Source organism: Esox lucius, chromosome 12 (genome assembly GCF_011004845.1).
Source record: "Esox lucius isolate fEsoLuc1 chromosome 12, fEsoLuc1.pri, whole genome shotgun sequence".
NCBI classification, from domain to species: Eukaryota; Metazoa; Chordata; class Actinopteri; order Esociformes; family Esocidae; genus Esox; species Esox lucius.
In genome coordinates, this window is record NC_047580.1 from 20,595,665 (window position 1) to 20,611,492 (window position 15,828).

At 38.4% G+C, this 15,828-nt stretch overlaps 1 protein-coding gene across 1 annotated transcript; it reads right to left on the minus strand.

Moving 5' to 3' along the window:
• Positions 1-4,958: 4,958 nt before the first annotated feature.
• On the minus strand, positions 4,959-15,792 carry LOC105013696 (pleckstrin homology domain-containing family N member 1). The gene is made up of 11 exons (XM_010875408.5): positions 15,479-15,792; positions 14,065-14,164; positions 13,316-13,459; positions 13,128-13,214; positions 12,946-13,024; positions 12,624-12,760; positions 9,987-10,133; positions 7,820-7,906; positions 7,546-7,621; positions 5,792-5,868; positions 4,959-5,388 (listed from the first exon to the last, which is right to left on the minus strand). Exons 1-11 carry the CDS (start codon positions 15,571-15,573, stop codon positions 5,278-5,280), a joined length of 1,140 nt encoding a protein of 379 aa, XP_010873710.1. The 5' UTR covers positions 15,574-15,792; the 3' UTR covers positions 4,959-5,277.
• Positions 15,793-15,828: the final 36 nt, after the last annotated feature.

The following is a 15,828-nucleotide window of genomic DNA, read 5'->3' on the forward strand; positions in this document are numbered from 1 at the left end:
TCACACCATTCTTTGTAAACCCTAGAAATGGTTGTGCGTGAAAATCCCAGTAACTGAGCAGATTGTGAAATACTCAGACCTGCCCGTCTGGCACCAACAACCATGCCATGCTCAAAATTGCTTAAATCACCTTTCTTTCCCATTCTGACATTCAGTTTGGAGTTCAGGAGATTGTCTTGACCAGGACCACACCCCTAAATGCATTGAAGCAACTGCCATGTGATTGGTTGATTAGATAATCCTTTTGTATATATCTTTGAGTTCAGCTCATGATAAATGGTGGCAAAAACCAAAGTGTTGCATTTATCATTTTGTTCAGTGTATGTATATATGTGTGTGTATATTTACTTTTATTAGATTACAGACTTAGTATTAATTTAAATGTTTGCTGTTACAGCATGTGTATTGTTTGTGCTCCTATAGCTGGTCATAATCTATGGAGATAATTATGTAAATGTTCCTACTCAACATGTACTTAAATTTGTTAATGAACATATGGCTAAATTGGCTAATTTAATTATGATGACTGTAATTTATGAGGCCCAGGGTCTGCCAAAATATGCCATACCATCATATAAATCTTAGAACTAATAAAATCTAGGTAGAAAATATTGATATTTCTGTTTGTTAACACAATACTGTAAATGCATTACACCTGAAATAAATGTACATATGTACTTTCCAGTCTTTTATATATTTACAGTACTAAAACTTTTAAAAAATATTTATATTTTAACCCTTACTGAAATTAAAAATAACTGTGTGTATCTATTGATCTCAAACATTTGGACAATATTTCTCCAAGAGTCAATAAACAAATGTGTGTATATATATATATATATATATATATATATATATATATATATATATATATATATATATATATATATCGGACTCAATAATGTGTATTAATACATCCTTAATTAAGGCCAAGTCTAGTGGAAATACCAACTTTTCAAAACACTAGCATGCTTCTATTTTGTAATATGTACCAGAGAGGATGTTATAAAATTGAGAGACCAATTATACATCACTGATACTTATTTCTAAAATAATTCAAAAGACAGAGTACTATCCTGGAAGCAGGGACGCAGGCTTTACAAACATGACAATGAAATCATCCTAGTGTCATACGTTTCTTCATCTCACAGCTTTATTTAGCCTTCAAACCATTGAGTGAGCTCGGCATTGCTTGAGGGTGGGGGCTCCTTGTCCAGAGACTAGGTGTTGAATTACATTACATTATGTCTGTTGGAAGGCTAGCTGGTACCAGACACAATTTAAACCCCATGTTCTTTCTCCAAACACTTAAAAAAATATTTCTTGTACCCATCAATGAGTTTGCAGCACCTTTCTATCCAGCTTTTCAGGAAAATTCTAGAAGTTTGAGGTTTGGTATTTGATTGAAATGTGGACTTTTCACTGGACACAGTTCAGCCTTTTATTTTGAATGATTCTAGGGTGTCTTTTGAATGTGTTTGGGGGTGTTGTCCGGCAGAACAACCCACAACCTTCCCCAGATTCACAGTTTTTGGACAATGGTTGAAGGTTGGAAAATAACTTGATAATCTACATATTTTTATGATATCTTGCACACATTGAAGGACCGCATAAAATCTAGGATAGCAGAGTTTCTGAGTATTTTTTTTATAGAAAACATCTGAAATCCTTCCTTTTCAAAGAGTACCTCAAACAACTTCAGCCTTCATGAACTTAACTAAATCATTGAGTAGAATGTACTTGTGTTTTTTATTTTTCAACTGTAAGTTGCTTTGAATGAGAATTTATGTTTAAATGTATATGTCACGCCCTGACTGGTTTCACCTGTCTCACTATTGTCTCCACCTCCCCCGCACCAGGTGTCTCCTATGTTCCTGTTACCTCTTGTCTATTTATTCCTGTGTTTTCTGTTCGCCCGCTGCCAGATCCTATTGTCTTTTCATGCGTTTCCAGCGTTTACTCCCGAGTTACCTGTTTCCGGTTATCCGTTCTCTGCTCAGCCTTCCAAGTGACCGAACCCCTTCTGTTCCTGACCCCGAGTCTGCCTGCCCCATGTGCTTCTGCCTTGTGGACCACCTCGTTACGACCTTTGCCTGCCCCCGACCTTGAACCAGAGAATTCCTCTGTACCTCTAGGATTCTGATTCATTGTCTGACCTCTGCCTGCCTGCCAACCAGGAGACTGCCTATTCCTACAATAAACATCTGTGCACGACATCTCCTCTCTGCCTCTGTGTCCGCGCTTGGTTCCACATCCTGGCCCTGTCAGTATATGTAAAATGTCTATAGGTTTGCTTTCCCGGATTTGGTACTGGGAGCCTAGAATATGTTGTAGGCATCACAAGTCAACATATAACATGTGTGTTAGGGACCAATGTTCAACTGGTCACCATTGAAGATTGTAGGCCTTCCAGCAGGACAAAGGTGTAACAAGCTCACTGATGACTAAAAGAAGCTAGAAGACACCTGCAGCTACTGGGATGTTGAGCCTGCTGCAATTGGATTGTAATAAGCCACATCTGCTCCCGTCTTCCAAGAGATGCTCTCCCTCAGTAATACATCTAACGGCTCCTGCATTTGCCTTCAGTCCTGTTAAACTATTTCTTTCTCCTAACCAATTGTTTGTTAATTGGATAATTTGACTGCTAGCCATCAATTTAGAAGTTTTGGCTGGCTTTATTAAGGCAAATCATTGGGGATGTTTTTATTTTGCATTTGGTTTCATTACTAGGCTACTTTGGGTGTGTATGTGTAGCAGTACGAATGCCTACACTTACACAGTATCTCACAAAAGTGAGTACACCCCTCACTTTTGAGCTGGCCACCGTGCGCCAGCTCAGTTTCAGGGTCTTGGCAATCTTGAACTTCCAGTGACCAGTATGAGGGCGTGTAAGAGCGATAACAGCAAATTTAACACACCTGCTCCCCATTCACACCTGGGACCTTGTAACACTAACGAGTCACATGACACCGGGGAGGGAAAATGGCTAATTGGGCTTAATTTTGACATTTTCACTTAGGTGTGTACTCACTTTTGTTGCCAGCGGTTTAGACATTAATGGCTGTGTGTTGAGTTATTTTGAGGGGACAGCAAATGAACACTGTTATACAAGCTGCACACTCACTACTTCACATTGTAGCAAAGGGTAATTTCTTCTGTGTTGTCACATGAAAAGGTATAATCAAATATTTACAAAGATTTGAGGAGTGTATCAGGTTTTCATCAAAGACCTCTCTGTATTTTGGACTGTTCATCCTACTCCAAATCCTGACCAGTCTCCCAGTCTCTGGCACTGGGAAGCATCATGATTGCTTGATGCTCCCATCACCCATTGCTTCACTGTGGGATGGTAATTGAGCCAGATGATGAGTGGTACCATTTATTTTGCCAGACATAATGCTTAGCATACAGGCCCTAATTGTTCAGTTTTGATCTCATCTGACCAGGTAATCTTTATCCTAATGGTCTCAGAGTCATTCAGGTGGCCTGTCATTTGAGTGTTTTACTCAGGAATAGCTTCCATAAAGGGCTGATTGATGGAGTGTTGCAGAGATTGTTATCCTGCTGGAAGGTTCTCCCATTTCTATATAAAAACTCGCCTTCCTGACCAAGACTCTTTTTGCCCAGTTACTTAGTTTATTAGTTTCAATCTTTCCCCAGATTTATGCTGCTACACAATTTGGAGGTCTTCAGAGAGTTCCTTGGAATTCATGGCATGGCTCTAACATAAATTGTGAAGTGTGGGACCTCATATAGACTGACATGTGCCTTTCTAAATTTTCTCCAGTCAATTGAATTTGCCACGGATGGACACAGTTCTAGAGACAGCTCAAGGTTTATCAAAGGACACAAGATGCATCTGAGCTCAGATTTGAGTGTCATGGCAAAGGGTCTGAATAAAAATGTCCATGAGACTTTATTATTTTCAATAAATTGGCACAAATGTCTAAACATTTATTTTCCCTTTCTCATTATGGAGTATTGTGTGTAGATTGATGTCAAAAAAATATATATTTTATACTTTATAAATGAACTCATAACAAAACAAAATAACACAACGAAATGTGGAGAACATGAAAAAGCCTGAATACTTTCTGAAGGCGATGTCCTCTACCTATTACTTCAGGAGAAATAGCCAATTATGGAAAAACTGAAGTCCTGAACCATGAAGCAAAGGTAGCACATAGTATCTTGTGGGGAAAAGGGGAAGTTGTACATCGTTATAAAACATCACTACCTTGGACATGCAAAGGCATGAATGTAAGGTGACGAAATAAAATACTGGAAAATAAAAAACTATTGTTTCCTTAGAGATTCATGGGCAAATCAATACAATCGCCTTGCATTTAGAGTCTTGTCTGAGTTTGTTTAATCTAACCTATTAAACAGTATTCCCAAATAGAGACAACATTTTTTATGAAGCTGAAAATGTTAATTTGGCTTAAGAGATGTTGATGGACTGAATAACCTACACAAGAATATCCAGACAGAAAAATTATGCATATTGACCACATCATAAAGAGAATAAAATCATTGGTGGTTTTTAAATTGTAGAAGTCTTTATGTTTTAGTGACTCTTAGTCATAGCTTAGTTCAGTTGGCAGTATGATAAGATGCTATCTACCACGTCACATGGTGACCTTTATTGTAAAAAAAATTCTAAAGAGTTCAACTACACACAAAATAAATTACCAATCATGGTAATTAGCTTAGCTGGAGAATAAAAAATGGAATCAATGAGGGCATACAATTTGGTTTAGTTCGAACTCAAGTTTACGTTGTAGTGAATAGGGTGGCAAAACGGGTCATGTTTATGAGGTCACATTCCACTTGAGGTGAGGTTTGGCTTTGCATTTGGAACTTTGATGGGTATATTTCTGCCAAGTTATACATAACTACCTGCCCTTTAAGAAAAATGCAAAATGTTTACAGTTAGAATAAGTTATTTAGAAAGGCAATGATGAAAAATATGTTTTTATTGATTTATTTTACATAAAATATCAATAACAATCATAACAGAAAAATGGTAAGTAGGAGCACTACATTTTCCACGTTTATTGAATCATAGAGTTTAGATAAAAATATGGTAATATCAGTGCACTAAAAATATACTACCTCTTTATAGTAGCATTGTCATTAATGACACTACTGACTGTAGCTTACATGAAAATACCAAAATATTTTCATTCAATTGTTCCAAACTAATATATATGCTATCAAAAAATGCAATGTCTATTTCTGAAAAATTGCAATGTTTTTTCTATTGATAAGTGGATCTCAGTCTAGAGCCATTATAATTGGTTTCTGGGACTCTTTTCTGTTCAGCTGTTTTTTTGGCATGGGGGGTGGAGCCATGTGGTTTGAGGTAGCTTGTAGGTTATATTCCAGCTGTTAAGACAAGAAATGCACATCAATGAGCATAGGTTTTACATTTTGGGACTAGCCCACTTTTTGTTTGAGTCTACAATACTTCTTGTAACCCACAGTAATTTATTTCAAAACTAGTTTTCACAAGTATCATGTATTGTATTAATGTATTGCAATTTGACGTATTTAGATGTGTATTTGTGTTTTTGATGTTCTGTATTATATAATGATGTACACTAATATGCTTTATGTGGACCCTAGGAAACATATCAGCTGCTTTAGGTACAAGCAAATGGGGATCCTAATACAATTTTAAGTGAACTGCATCTTCACAAAATGAATATACAGTACATAAGTTGGAATCATGAGATACATGCAGTTTTTCCAATCAGTTGTAGTTTTGTACTTTTTAATAGTCCAGTACCTGTTGTAACTGTAAGATCCAGTTCTGATAGTCTTCAGGACAGGTACAAGATACCTGCAGCGGCTCCAGGAATTCACCTGCACCACACAATGTGCAATCGAGTTACAGTGGTTTTCGTCAATACATAAAGCAAAAGTTGATACAGCTTAATTGATACAAATACAGTGGGGAGAACAAGTTTTTGATACACTGCCAATTTTGCAGGTTCTCCCACAAAGCATGTAGAAGTCTATAATTTTTATCATAGGTACTCTTCAACTGTGAATGATTAAATCTAAAAACAAATCCAGAAAAGCACATTGTATGATTTTTAAGCAATTAATTTGCATTTTATTACATGACATAAGTATTTGATACATCAGAAAAGCAGAACTTACAGGAATCTTTGTTTGCAATAACAGAGATCATATGTTTCCTGTAGTTCTTGAACAGGTTTGCACATACTGCAGCAGGGATTTTGGCCCACTCCTCCATACAGACCTTCTCCAGATCCTTCAGGTTTCGGGGCTGTCGCTGGGCAATACAGACTTTCAGTTCCCTCCAAAGATTTTCTATTGGGTTCAGGTCTGGAGACAGGCTAGGCCACTCCACGACCTTGAGATGCTTCTTACGGAGCCACTCCTTAGTTGCCCTGGCTGTGTGTTTCGGGTCGTAGTCATGCTGGAAGACCCAGCCACGACCCTTCTTCAATGCTCTTACTGAGAGAAGGAGGTTGTTGGCCAAGATCTTGCGATACATGGCCCCATCCATCCTCCCCTCAATACGGTGCAGTCGTGGAATGGTGTTCTTGGGGTTGTACTCATCCTTCTTCTTCCTCCAAACACAGCGAGTGGAGTTTTGACCAAAAAGCTATATTTTTAGTCTCATCAGACCACAAGACCTTCTCCCATTCCTCCTAAGGATCATCCAGATGGTCATTGGCAAACTTCAGACGGGCCTGGACATGCGCTGGCTTGAGCAGGGGGACCTTGTGTGCGCTGCACGATTTTAATCCATGACGGCATAGTGTGTTACTAATGGTTTTCTTTGAGACTGTGGTCCCAGCTCTCTTCAGGTCATTGACCAGGTCCTGCCGTGTAGTTCTGAGCTGATCCTTCACCTTCCTCATGATCATTGAAGCCCCATGAGGTGAGATTTTGTATCTTGAACTTCTTCCATTTTCTAATAATTGCGCCAACAGTTGTTGCCTTCTCACCAAGCTGCTTGCCTATTGTTCTGTAACCCATCCCAGCCTTGTGCAGGTCTACAATTTTATCCCTGATGTCCTTACACAGCTCTCTGGTCTTGGCCATTGTGGAGAGGCTGGAGTCTGTTTGATTGAGTGTGTGGACAGGTGTCTTTTATACAGGTAAACATGTTCAAACAGGTGCAGTTAATACAGGTAATGAGTGGAGAACAGGAGGGCTTCTTAAAGAAAAACTAACAGGTCTGTGAGAGCCAGAATTCTTACTGGTTGGTAGGTGATCAAATACTTATGTCATGCAATAAAATGCAAATACATTTTAATTATGAAAATTATAAATCATACAATGTGATTTTCTGGATTTTTGTTTTAGATTCCCGCTCTCACACTTGAAGTGTACCTATGATAAAAATTACAGACTTCTACATGCTTTGTAAGTAGGATAACCTGCAAAATCGGAAGTGTATCAAATACTTGTTCTCCCCACTGTATATATATGCTGGTACATTTTCATAATGCAAATGTTAAAGCAGTATAAAAGGCAGGTACAATATGTGGTTTTGTATATTACCTGTTAACTCAAACTCCAGTCTCCCAGGAAATGCTGAATTCTCAATGGCTGAGATGCTTCTTCGAGGCAATCTACCCTAAAGTGATATTAAAAACCATTTGAAGTGCTACTAATCTGACATTTGAAAAAAAATAAATGTACAGCACATCACACAAAACCGATGTAAATTTTAGTATGTCCCACTAACACCTGCTCTATAGCAACAATTTGAAAATGTAGTGAGTTCTCCAGTTTCACAGGTGACAGTTTCCTAGAGAAAACCATTTAACTGTACCTCATATTTGATATTGAGCCGCTTATTATCCACAGAGAGAAGCAGGACATCTTGAGGGAAGAGGACAAGAAGTCGTTCATGAAGTCCCTGTGAATGTGGATCAATTTCTTTTATAAGCACTATTATAACCAAACCTACAGATACAATTGGCATAGTATTTTTACAGTTTGAAAACGAAAATGTTATATTATTACCAAAATAAGTGTTAGCATGATTTGTCATTTCTGTCTATCTATAGTAAGAATATTTGTATAGTATTTGTACACATTTATAATAATGTGGTCAGTCTGTTTTCAAATACAATTACAGTCAAAATGATTATCATCCTTAATAAAAATTATATTGTACTTCATGAATGAATCAGGCAGAATGGAACACCATGTACTGTAAAATATGGTTGGGGATCTTTGATGTAATGTAGCTATTCAGCTTCCATTGGTCCTGGGACCCTTTTAAAGGTGAACCACATTATAAACTTGATCTAGTTTTCTGTTCAAAAACCTGGTTGCCTCTCCCACTAGGCTGAAACAGGTCAGCAAATGGCTCTTACTGGAAGTAAATTACCCAAAGAATACATCAAAACAGTTGGTTATTTGACCACAGAGTTAACATTTTGTAATGGTCATTTTAGGTTTTCAAATAAATCCACAATCTGTGTAATGAATTCAAGAGGGCTCCCATAAAGGCAGACAATGGGATTTCAAGAATCTGGAAAGATTCTGTATAGAGTAGAATAGAGGCTGGGTGTTTGTAAAAGCACTTTGTGACAACTGCTGATGTAAAAAGGGCTTTATAAAATACATTTGATTGATTGATTGATGGAGTAATGGTCAAGATCCCTTGCAATGTTTTCTCCAATCTATTACAAAATTAAAAGGCTCTGTGCTGTTATCCTTGTAAGGATATGGCAGACTAAGTATTAAAAAATTGGTCAAATTATTTTTGACTTAAGAAATATGTAATTTTGATTCCTTTCAATCATTAATGAATCAGAATATATTCCCCATGTACAAATCATTTAACCCCTATATTCAATAATAAATAGCACATAAACAATATATCAATTGTTGAAACTGAGAAATGTCATTGTTCGTTGGAAAATACATGCCCACTTTGAATTTGATGCCAGCAACATGTTTAAAAACACTGAGACAGAGACACCAAATGACTGGAAACATGTGTAATGCTAAAAAACTAAACCTGGTGGAATATCACACAACTAATTAGATCAATTGGCAAAAGGTCAGTAACACGATTAGGCATAAAAAGAGCATTACAGAAAGGATGAGTCTTTCAGATGTAAAGATGGGATGGGGTTCACTGCTCTGGGACTATACAGGCAAATAGTTTCTCAATGTAAAATTGCAAAGAGTTTGGGGATTTCATCATCTACAGTACATAATATCATTAAAAGATTCAGAGAATCTGGAGAAATCTCTGTATGCAACGGACAAGGCTGAAAACGAATATTGGATGGATCTTAGAGTAGATCTTCTAGCCCTCAGATGGCAAAGAATTAAAACAGACATGATTCGGTAGTGGACCTGCCTGCAGTCCAGACCTGTCACCCAGTGAAACATTTGACGCATTATGAAACGAAAAATAAGACAAAGGAAACCCTGAACTGAGCAGCTGAAATCCAATATCAAAACTACAGCAATTTCAAAACTAATATGTAGAGTGTTGTTGAAAGAATGTGTTAAATGTGTTAAAAGAAAAGGTGATGTTACACAGTGGTAAACCTGTCCCTGTCCCAACTTTTCTGAAATGTGTTTATTGGCATCAAATTCAAAATGGGCTTATATTTTTCACAAAAAGAAGGTAGTATTGTAATATTTTCAATTAAATAGAGGGAATAAATTATTTGCACATCATTGCATTCTGTTTTTAATTCCATTTTACACAGCTTCCCAACTTTTTTGGAAACAGGTTGTAAAATACAGTTGAAAAGAACGTTGAGCTCTTCAGCTTTTTGCTTGAGATTATTTTGTGGTCATTCTGCCACATTCATGCCTCTTTCATTCCTGGACATCATACCTTTTTGTGACACATTTGAATTGTTTAGCGTGGCTAACATGCTTGCCTGCATGACAGGTGTGAAGCTATCACGACCATGTCAAATTGACTTATGTGGGTGAGCTACACAAGTTAAAGTGTGGGTTGTTACCTGTCTCTGTGTGTTGATGATGTGAACCATGGATAGAAATATTGGTTGGCCCATGTGCTGAATGGGGGACCCTTCCCATTGCCATATTGGGGCTTGCAGTAAATACCTTTTCAGTTCCTCTTTCTTCCAACTCTCATCGCAGGGTAACTACAATAAGTAAAAAGAGGTGACATTAGAAACATATCTTCATATAAGGAAAGTATGCCAATTATATTTTTCTCATAACCATTGTTCTTTCATGAGGATGTATTTAGTTCATTATATGTTCAATTTGAAATTAATCCTTGCAGTATTTTTGCCAGACCGCATAAGCAGAGCTTGCTAAGAAGAGTGAATGTCTCTTACGGTGTGACTGACTGTTTGACTAAACCTTGTTAAATAGCGTAGTGGTTAGAGAAGCGAACTTGTGAACTAGAGTTCGTATCTCCTCGCAGGCGAAGCAAAGTACGCATTGTGAATTATTCCGTATTGACGAAAACTTCGCTGGTTGAAACCAAAATTGTATATGGTTATATTGCGACTGTTTCTGGCATGAAGAAGTTCATCTTCAGTCTCGCTAGCAATTGTTCAATTCTTATGATTATTCCTAAGAAGTTAGTAGATACAAGTAAGCCAATTACTGGCTAATAAACTGTTCAAATGGCCAGTGGCAAAAGCTAACAGCTCATAGACGCTATTTCTGGTGGAGGTCAACTTAATAAGAAACGCTTGTCAGTTTAACACAATGCTCAATAGTGTTTGGCGACTGGTGAAATGCGTAATGCCATGGCGTTATGGTTGAAGACAGTGCCTCTCACTTGGAAGGCTCAAGTTCATATCTGTTGTGAACAACAACATTTATTTATTTTATTTCCACAATTCTCTCATGGTTTCACTTGATGAAAAAGTTAGTTATCATCACCTTTCTTGATAGTTATTGTATCAATGTCATTCACGAATGAAAGACAAAAGTATGTTGTTATGCCATGAATGAAAAATATACGTTCTTATGCCCTGAAATGAAATAGCTTTGGCAGACTTGCTAGCAATTGTTCAATTCCTCTGACTATTCCAGTAAGTTAATAGATACTGGTAAAGCCTATTACTGGCTAATAAGCTGTTAAAACGCCCAGTGGCAAACAAGGATTTGTTCAGGATAGAGGCTATAGTGACACACGTTAAAGGAAGGGCTAATTAACTTATCAAATGTTTTTCCCCATGCCTCCTTTTGCCCTTGAAAATGTCATCCAGGTTTCGTCGCTGTTCAGAAACAAATCTGATAATAAATGGCTAATAGAATGGTTGGTTACATTTTATTTTAAGAGTCCCAATTTCCATTTGTAGATGTTATAGTCAGTAGATAATCTGTAAAGCAGCTACAGAGACACTTTTGGGGACTCTCAAAATAAAGTGCTACCAAATAGTTTACCCCTTATCCAGGAAGACAGTCATTGGTCTATTTTATTCCAATCAGCTCTGTGTTTATAGTTGGCCAAATGTACCATTCCACCCAAATAGGCTGTTTTCCATTTTATTTAAACAAAAATTGCTTATCATAATTTATCATAATGTTAGTGTTGCAGTGTTTGCAGGTTTACTCTGGATATGCAGTCAATAAAAAAAATGTAATTAAGGTTTTGACCGCAATAAATAATACTAAATAAACAAACATATATGTTATCTGTAATTTACTTTAAATGGGTGGTGTTCTGATTATGGTGGGTGTCTATAAGGGCCATTGGAGAAGGCCTGAGGACTAATAATGTACACAGTATATACTGTATCTCACAAAAGTGAGTACACCCCACACATTTTTGTAAATATTTGATTATATCTTTTCATGTGACAACACGGAAGAAATGAAACTTTGCTACAATGTAAAGTAGTGAGTGTACAGCTTGTAAAACAGTGTAAATTTGCTGTCCCCTCAAAATAACTCAACACACAGCCCTTAATGTTTATACCGCTGGCAACAAAAGTGAGTACACCCCTAACTGAAAATGTCAAAATTGGGCCCAATTAGCTGTATATAGTATACTTATTGTTTTTATATTGCAAATATTTTCATTTATTTTCTTTTTAGTAATGAAAGCTAAAGGAGAGAGATTGCTGAAACAGCAGTAAGCAGTCCTTGTGCACCAGATACAGTGGCATAGACCAGGATTCCCAACCAACCTCCAAAAGAGGGCACCTGAGGTGTTTTATCTAGTTTGAGGGGTTAGATACATAGATAAATTACCTGATTTAGCTGAATTAGCTGAATTAAAGCAACTTTCTCATTTAAACCAACTCTCCCATTATAGCACACTCACGATTGTCTCTCATTTTGTTTGAATAACTTACAAAAGCTTTAAAAACTATATTTTGGATCTTAGAAAACATATAAACTAGATATTTAGATATCTTTTTAGTGCTTGTTGTCTTGATTGAAAATAAACTGAGTGAACGTAATCTCAGAAACCAGGGATTTCACTTGCCCATTGTTTTGATCCTGTACAATTGCCACTGTTCGAATGGCTGACCAAAGCTAGGCCTGTTTGATTAATTTATGATAACATCAAAAGGTATTGCTTGTGATGTTGGGTGCAAGAAGGTGATGCTCCCCCAGAGAAAGTATTTGTCCAACACAGTTTGCCACTATCTGATTAAACATCTTACCAGGTAAGACAGTGCACAGTGGGAAGGGCTTAGCGGTTGGCTCGTGGATTTGTATCTCCTCTCCTCCATGTGATGCATCCATTTGTGCAACTCCATTGCGCTGGCACAGATGAAAACCTTTGAATCCACCATTGGACCTAACAGTGTGAGAAAGATGGTAGCCATTTGAAATAAAAAAAATGTAATAATGCACTGTTGTCTTGCTTCATACCTGTGATCATGATAAAACAGAATAAATCACATGGCCTTGTGTATTAAATGAATGCGCTGAACTATAAAGCCACAGGCCCTCTATATAATCCACAATGATAATAGGACTCACCACTGATCTGGAACATGTGTTGCGCATTGGAGTCCAGTGAGGTGGCCTGGAAAGACAGCCCAGATAGAGGCAGGATGCCCTGGGAATAAAGAGACAACACACTGACTTCCAATCACATTTCAGTCAACAGGCATCGGCCAGTGTGTTGTTTACATTCTGTTCTCATTTGTAAAGGAACCGACCTCATAGGTAAAGTCACGATGAGAGTGATCCAGAGACAGGATCAATAAGTGAGAGGAAAACAGTACCAGATAGTGATCATTCGTCTCCTATTGGAACGGGAACACGTGTGAACAGAACATCAGTATAGGAGTACTCACAGTGAATTATTATTGACCTCTACCATATATCTGAGCTTGTGTGATGTTACCTGTGTGTAGCTGTTGTACAGAGACACGAGGGAGGAGTACACTATCTCTCCATACGTGTGTGCAGGCTGGCCCTCCCAGGCACGGATTGGCTGGCTGTAGATTCTGTGCTGCAGCTCTTCTTTGCTCCTCCCCCATAGCAACATCTATGGTAATGAAATAGACTTCATCCGTCTCATATAGAATATGACGCGGCGGTGGGGTTTACATGAGTTTGCATTATTTACATTATTTAGTTTTTGATCATTGCTCTACCACAGTGTTTTTTAACCCTTCTCCTGGGTGCCCCCCTGCCCTGCATGTTTTAGTGCTCTCCCTTCTCTGTCACACCTGATTCAAATGATCAGCTCATTATCAAGTCCTTCATGAGCTACATCAGGTATGTTAGGGCAGGGAGAGATCTAAAACATGCAGGGCAGGGGGGCGTCCAGGAGCAGGGTTGAGAAACACTGCTCTATCGTATATTTGACAAAATGAACGGCTATGTTTATGCCGATGTGTGACATGGATTCACACTTGCAGATGCCAATATGTTGTTTTTTTTCCCGTGTGATGAGGGTGTTATAAACAGACACAATGATACTCTCACCCTCTCTAACCACGACTGAATGTTTTACCCCAAACCTAAACACTAAGCCAGAGATATTTTGTCTTTGTGCAGCCCATCTTAACCTAACCATCTTAACCACATTTTAACATCTTTGAGGGGACTCTTAAAAATAAACCCAGGATCCTTGTCTCCTCCACTAACCTCTTGCTCAAGGTGTCTCACTGAGGGGTATCGAGAGGGTGGATCAGTTTGTCCGTTCCTCACAGACAGCTGTAACCGGCTCTCTCCTAGATTCCATATCCTGAAATGATAACAGTATATTAGCAGTCAACCCCATAATACACTGAAGCAAATCAGTCTAAAACGCATGTGTGGCACCAGGGAAGGTAGATTTTATTTTTGACCATAGACCAAATACTGACCAATCTTCCTGCCTGAGCCCCCTCCACCCTTCAATGTCCAGACAATAAGCAGATTAAACCGAAGTGGGGTGCACGAGGAGCAGACACCCAACATCAGTCTCCCTCTTACAAAGAGTAGTAACAGAAGAGTTGCACACCCCTCAACTGTTGCAACAGTTTGTTCACATGCACGCATTGCATTCTTAAATGTGTGTGCACAGACAAGCAAACTTATGTTTGTGCATGGTGTTGCTGGTGGCTGCACCCTGGTCTTCTTACAGTTTGAGTCCTTAAATTGTGATTGTGATTAGGTCTTTGTTTTAATCCCCCACTCTTTTAATGAGGGGATTTATAGTCCTGGCCTGTGTCAGACCAGATTGGACAGGAGGGACAGACGAGGGGGGAAATTGTTGGCTAACAATATCAACCACCGCTCATGTCCTAATAACATTAAAACCGCATCACTGACCATCAGTATGGTCATGTCTAATTAACAGTCCCAACATATGTTTTTCGCCTCTGCATGTGCTTTTGTGAAAATAATCACACACATTATTTCATGGTTCCATTAAAAATGGAAATTATTTTCTGAAGTGCTGAAAGAAAGATAGCATATAGTTCCAGGTACCACAAAACATCATTACCATAACTTCAACCTTTTGGCCTCTGGCTATATCGTCTTTTCGATTACTGGGTTTTAACTACAACATGAAACCAAAAATGTGCCCCTGAAAATACAGTATTGAAACTGCTGAAACTGCACGCACACTTGTCAGCGTGTACACTGCCTCTCTTTGTCAAACACAAACCACTTCCTTTCAATGCCTCGTCAAATAAACACACCTTATTTTTATGACCTTTAATCAGCCAAATCCCAACGATATGTTCAGTTTAATCATATTAATTAAAACATTCCAACAAAGCCAAGAACCTCAGTATTTTACGATACTGTACGTCTTAGCTGTATTGTGTCTTACAATAGAACTTGATATTGTCAGATCAAATGGTTATTATGCTTGTTAGTCTTAGATGCTGTTGTGGGTTATCGTATGTTCTGAAATCCCCACTGTCATATTTCCGAATAAACGAAATGACTTGAGGTCGTGAGAAGCCATATGGCAATCTGTCGAACTTCAACATTTCCCATGAGGGATCGGCAGGGATCATGATTTTTTATTCCTTTTTTACAAACTATCAAAAAGATGAAGACTCACCCTGAGTTGTCAATCTCCAGGAGCTCGATCTCGTCAGGGCCCACCTCGTCAATCCCAGAATGTGCTCCTCGCTGAGTCACACTACAGCATCCCATGACTGGGTTGCTGCTTCTTCTCCCAGCCTAATCCAGTCCAGACAGACGGAGAACTCCTACATTCAGCATCCGTCCCTATTCCTCACAAACTAACTGTACTATACCATCTGCCCCTGTCTGCACTCATCCCCACCACTTCTGTACTGCACTCAGACCAGACAGGGTGGATACATCGAGGGAGGGGGGATAGAGGAAGTTCGGTGCAGAGGGAAAGAGGGATTTAACCATAAATCCACTGTTCCCCTTTTTTCTAAC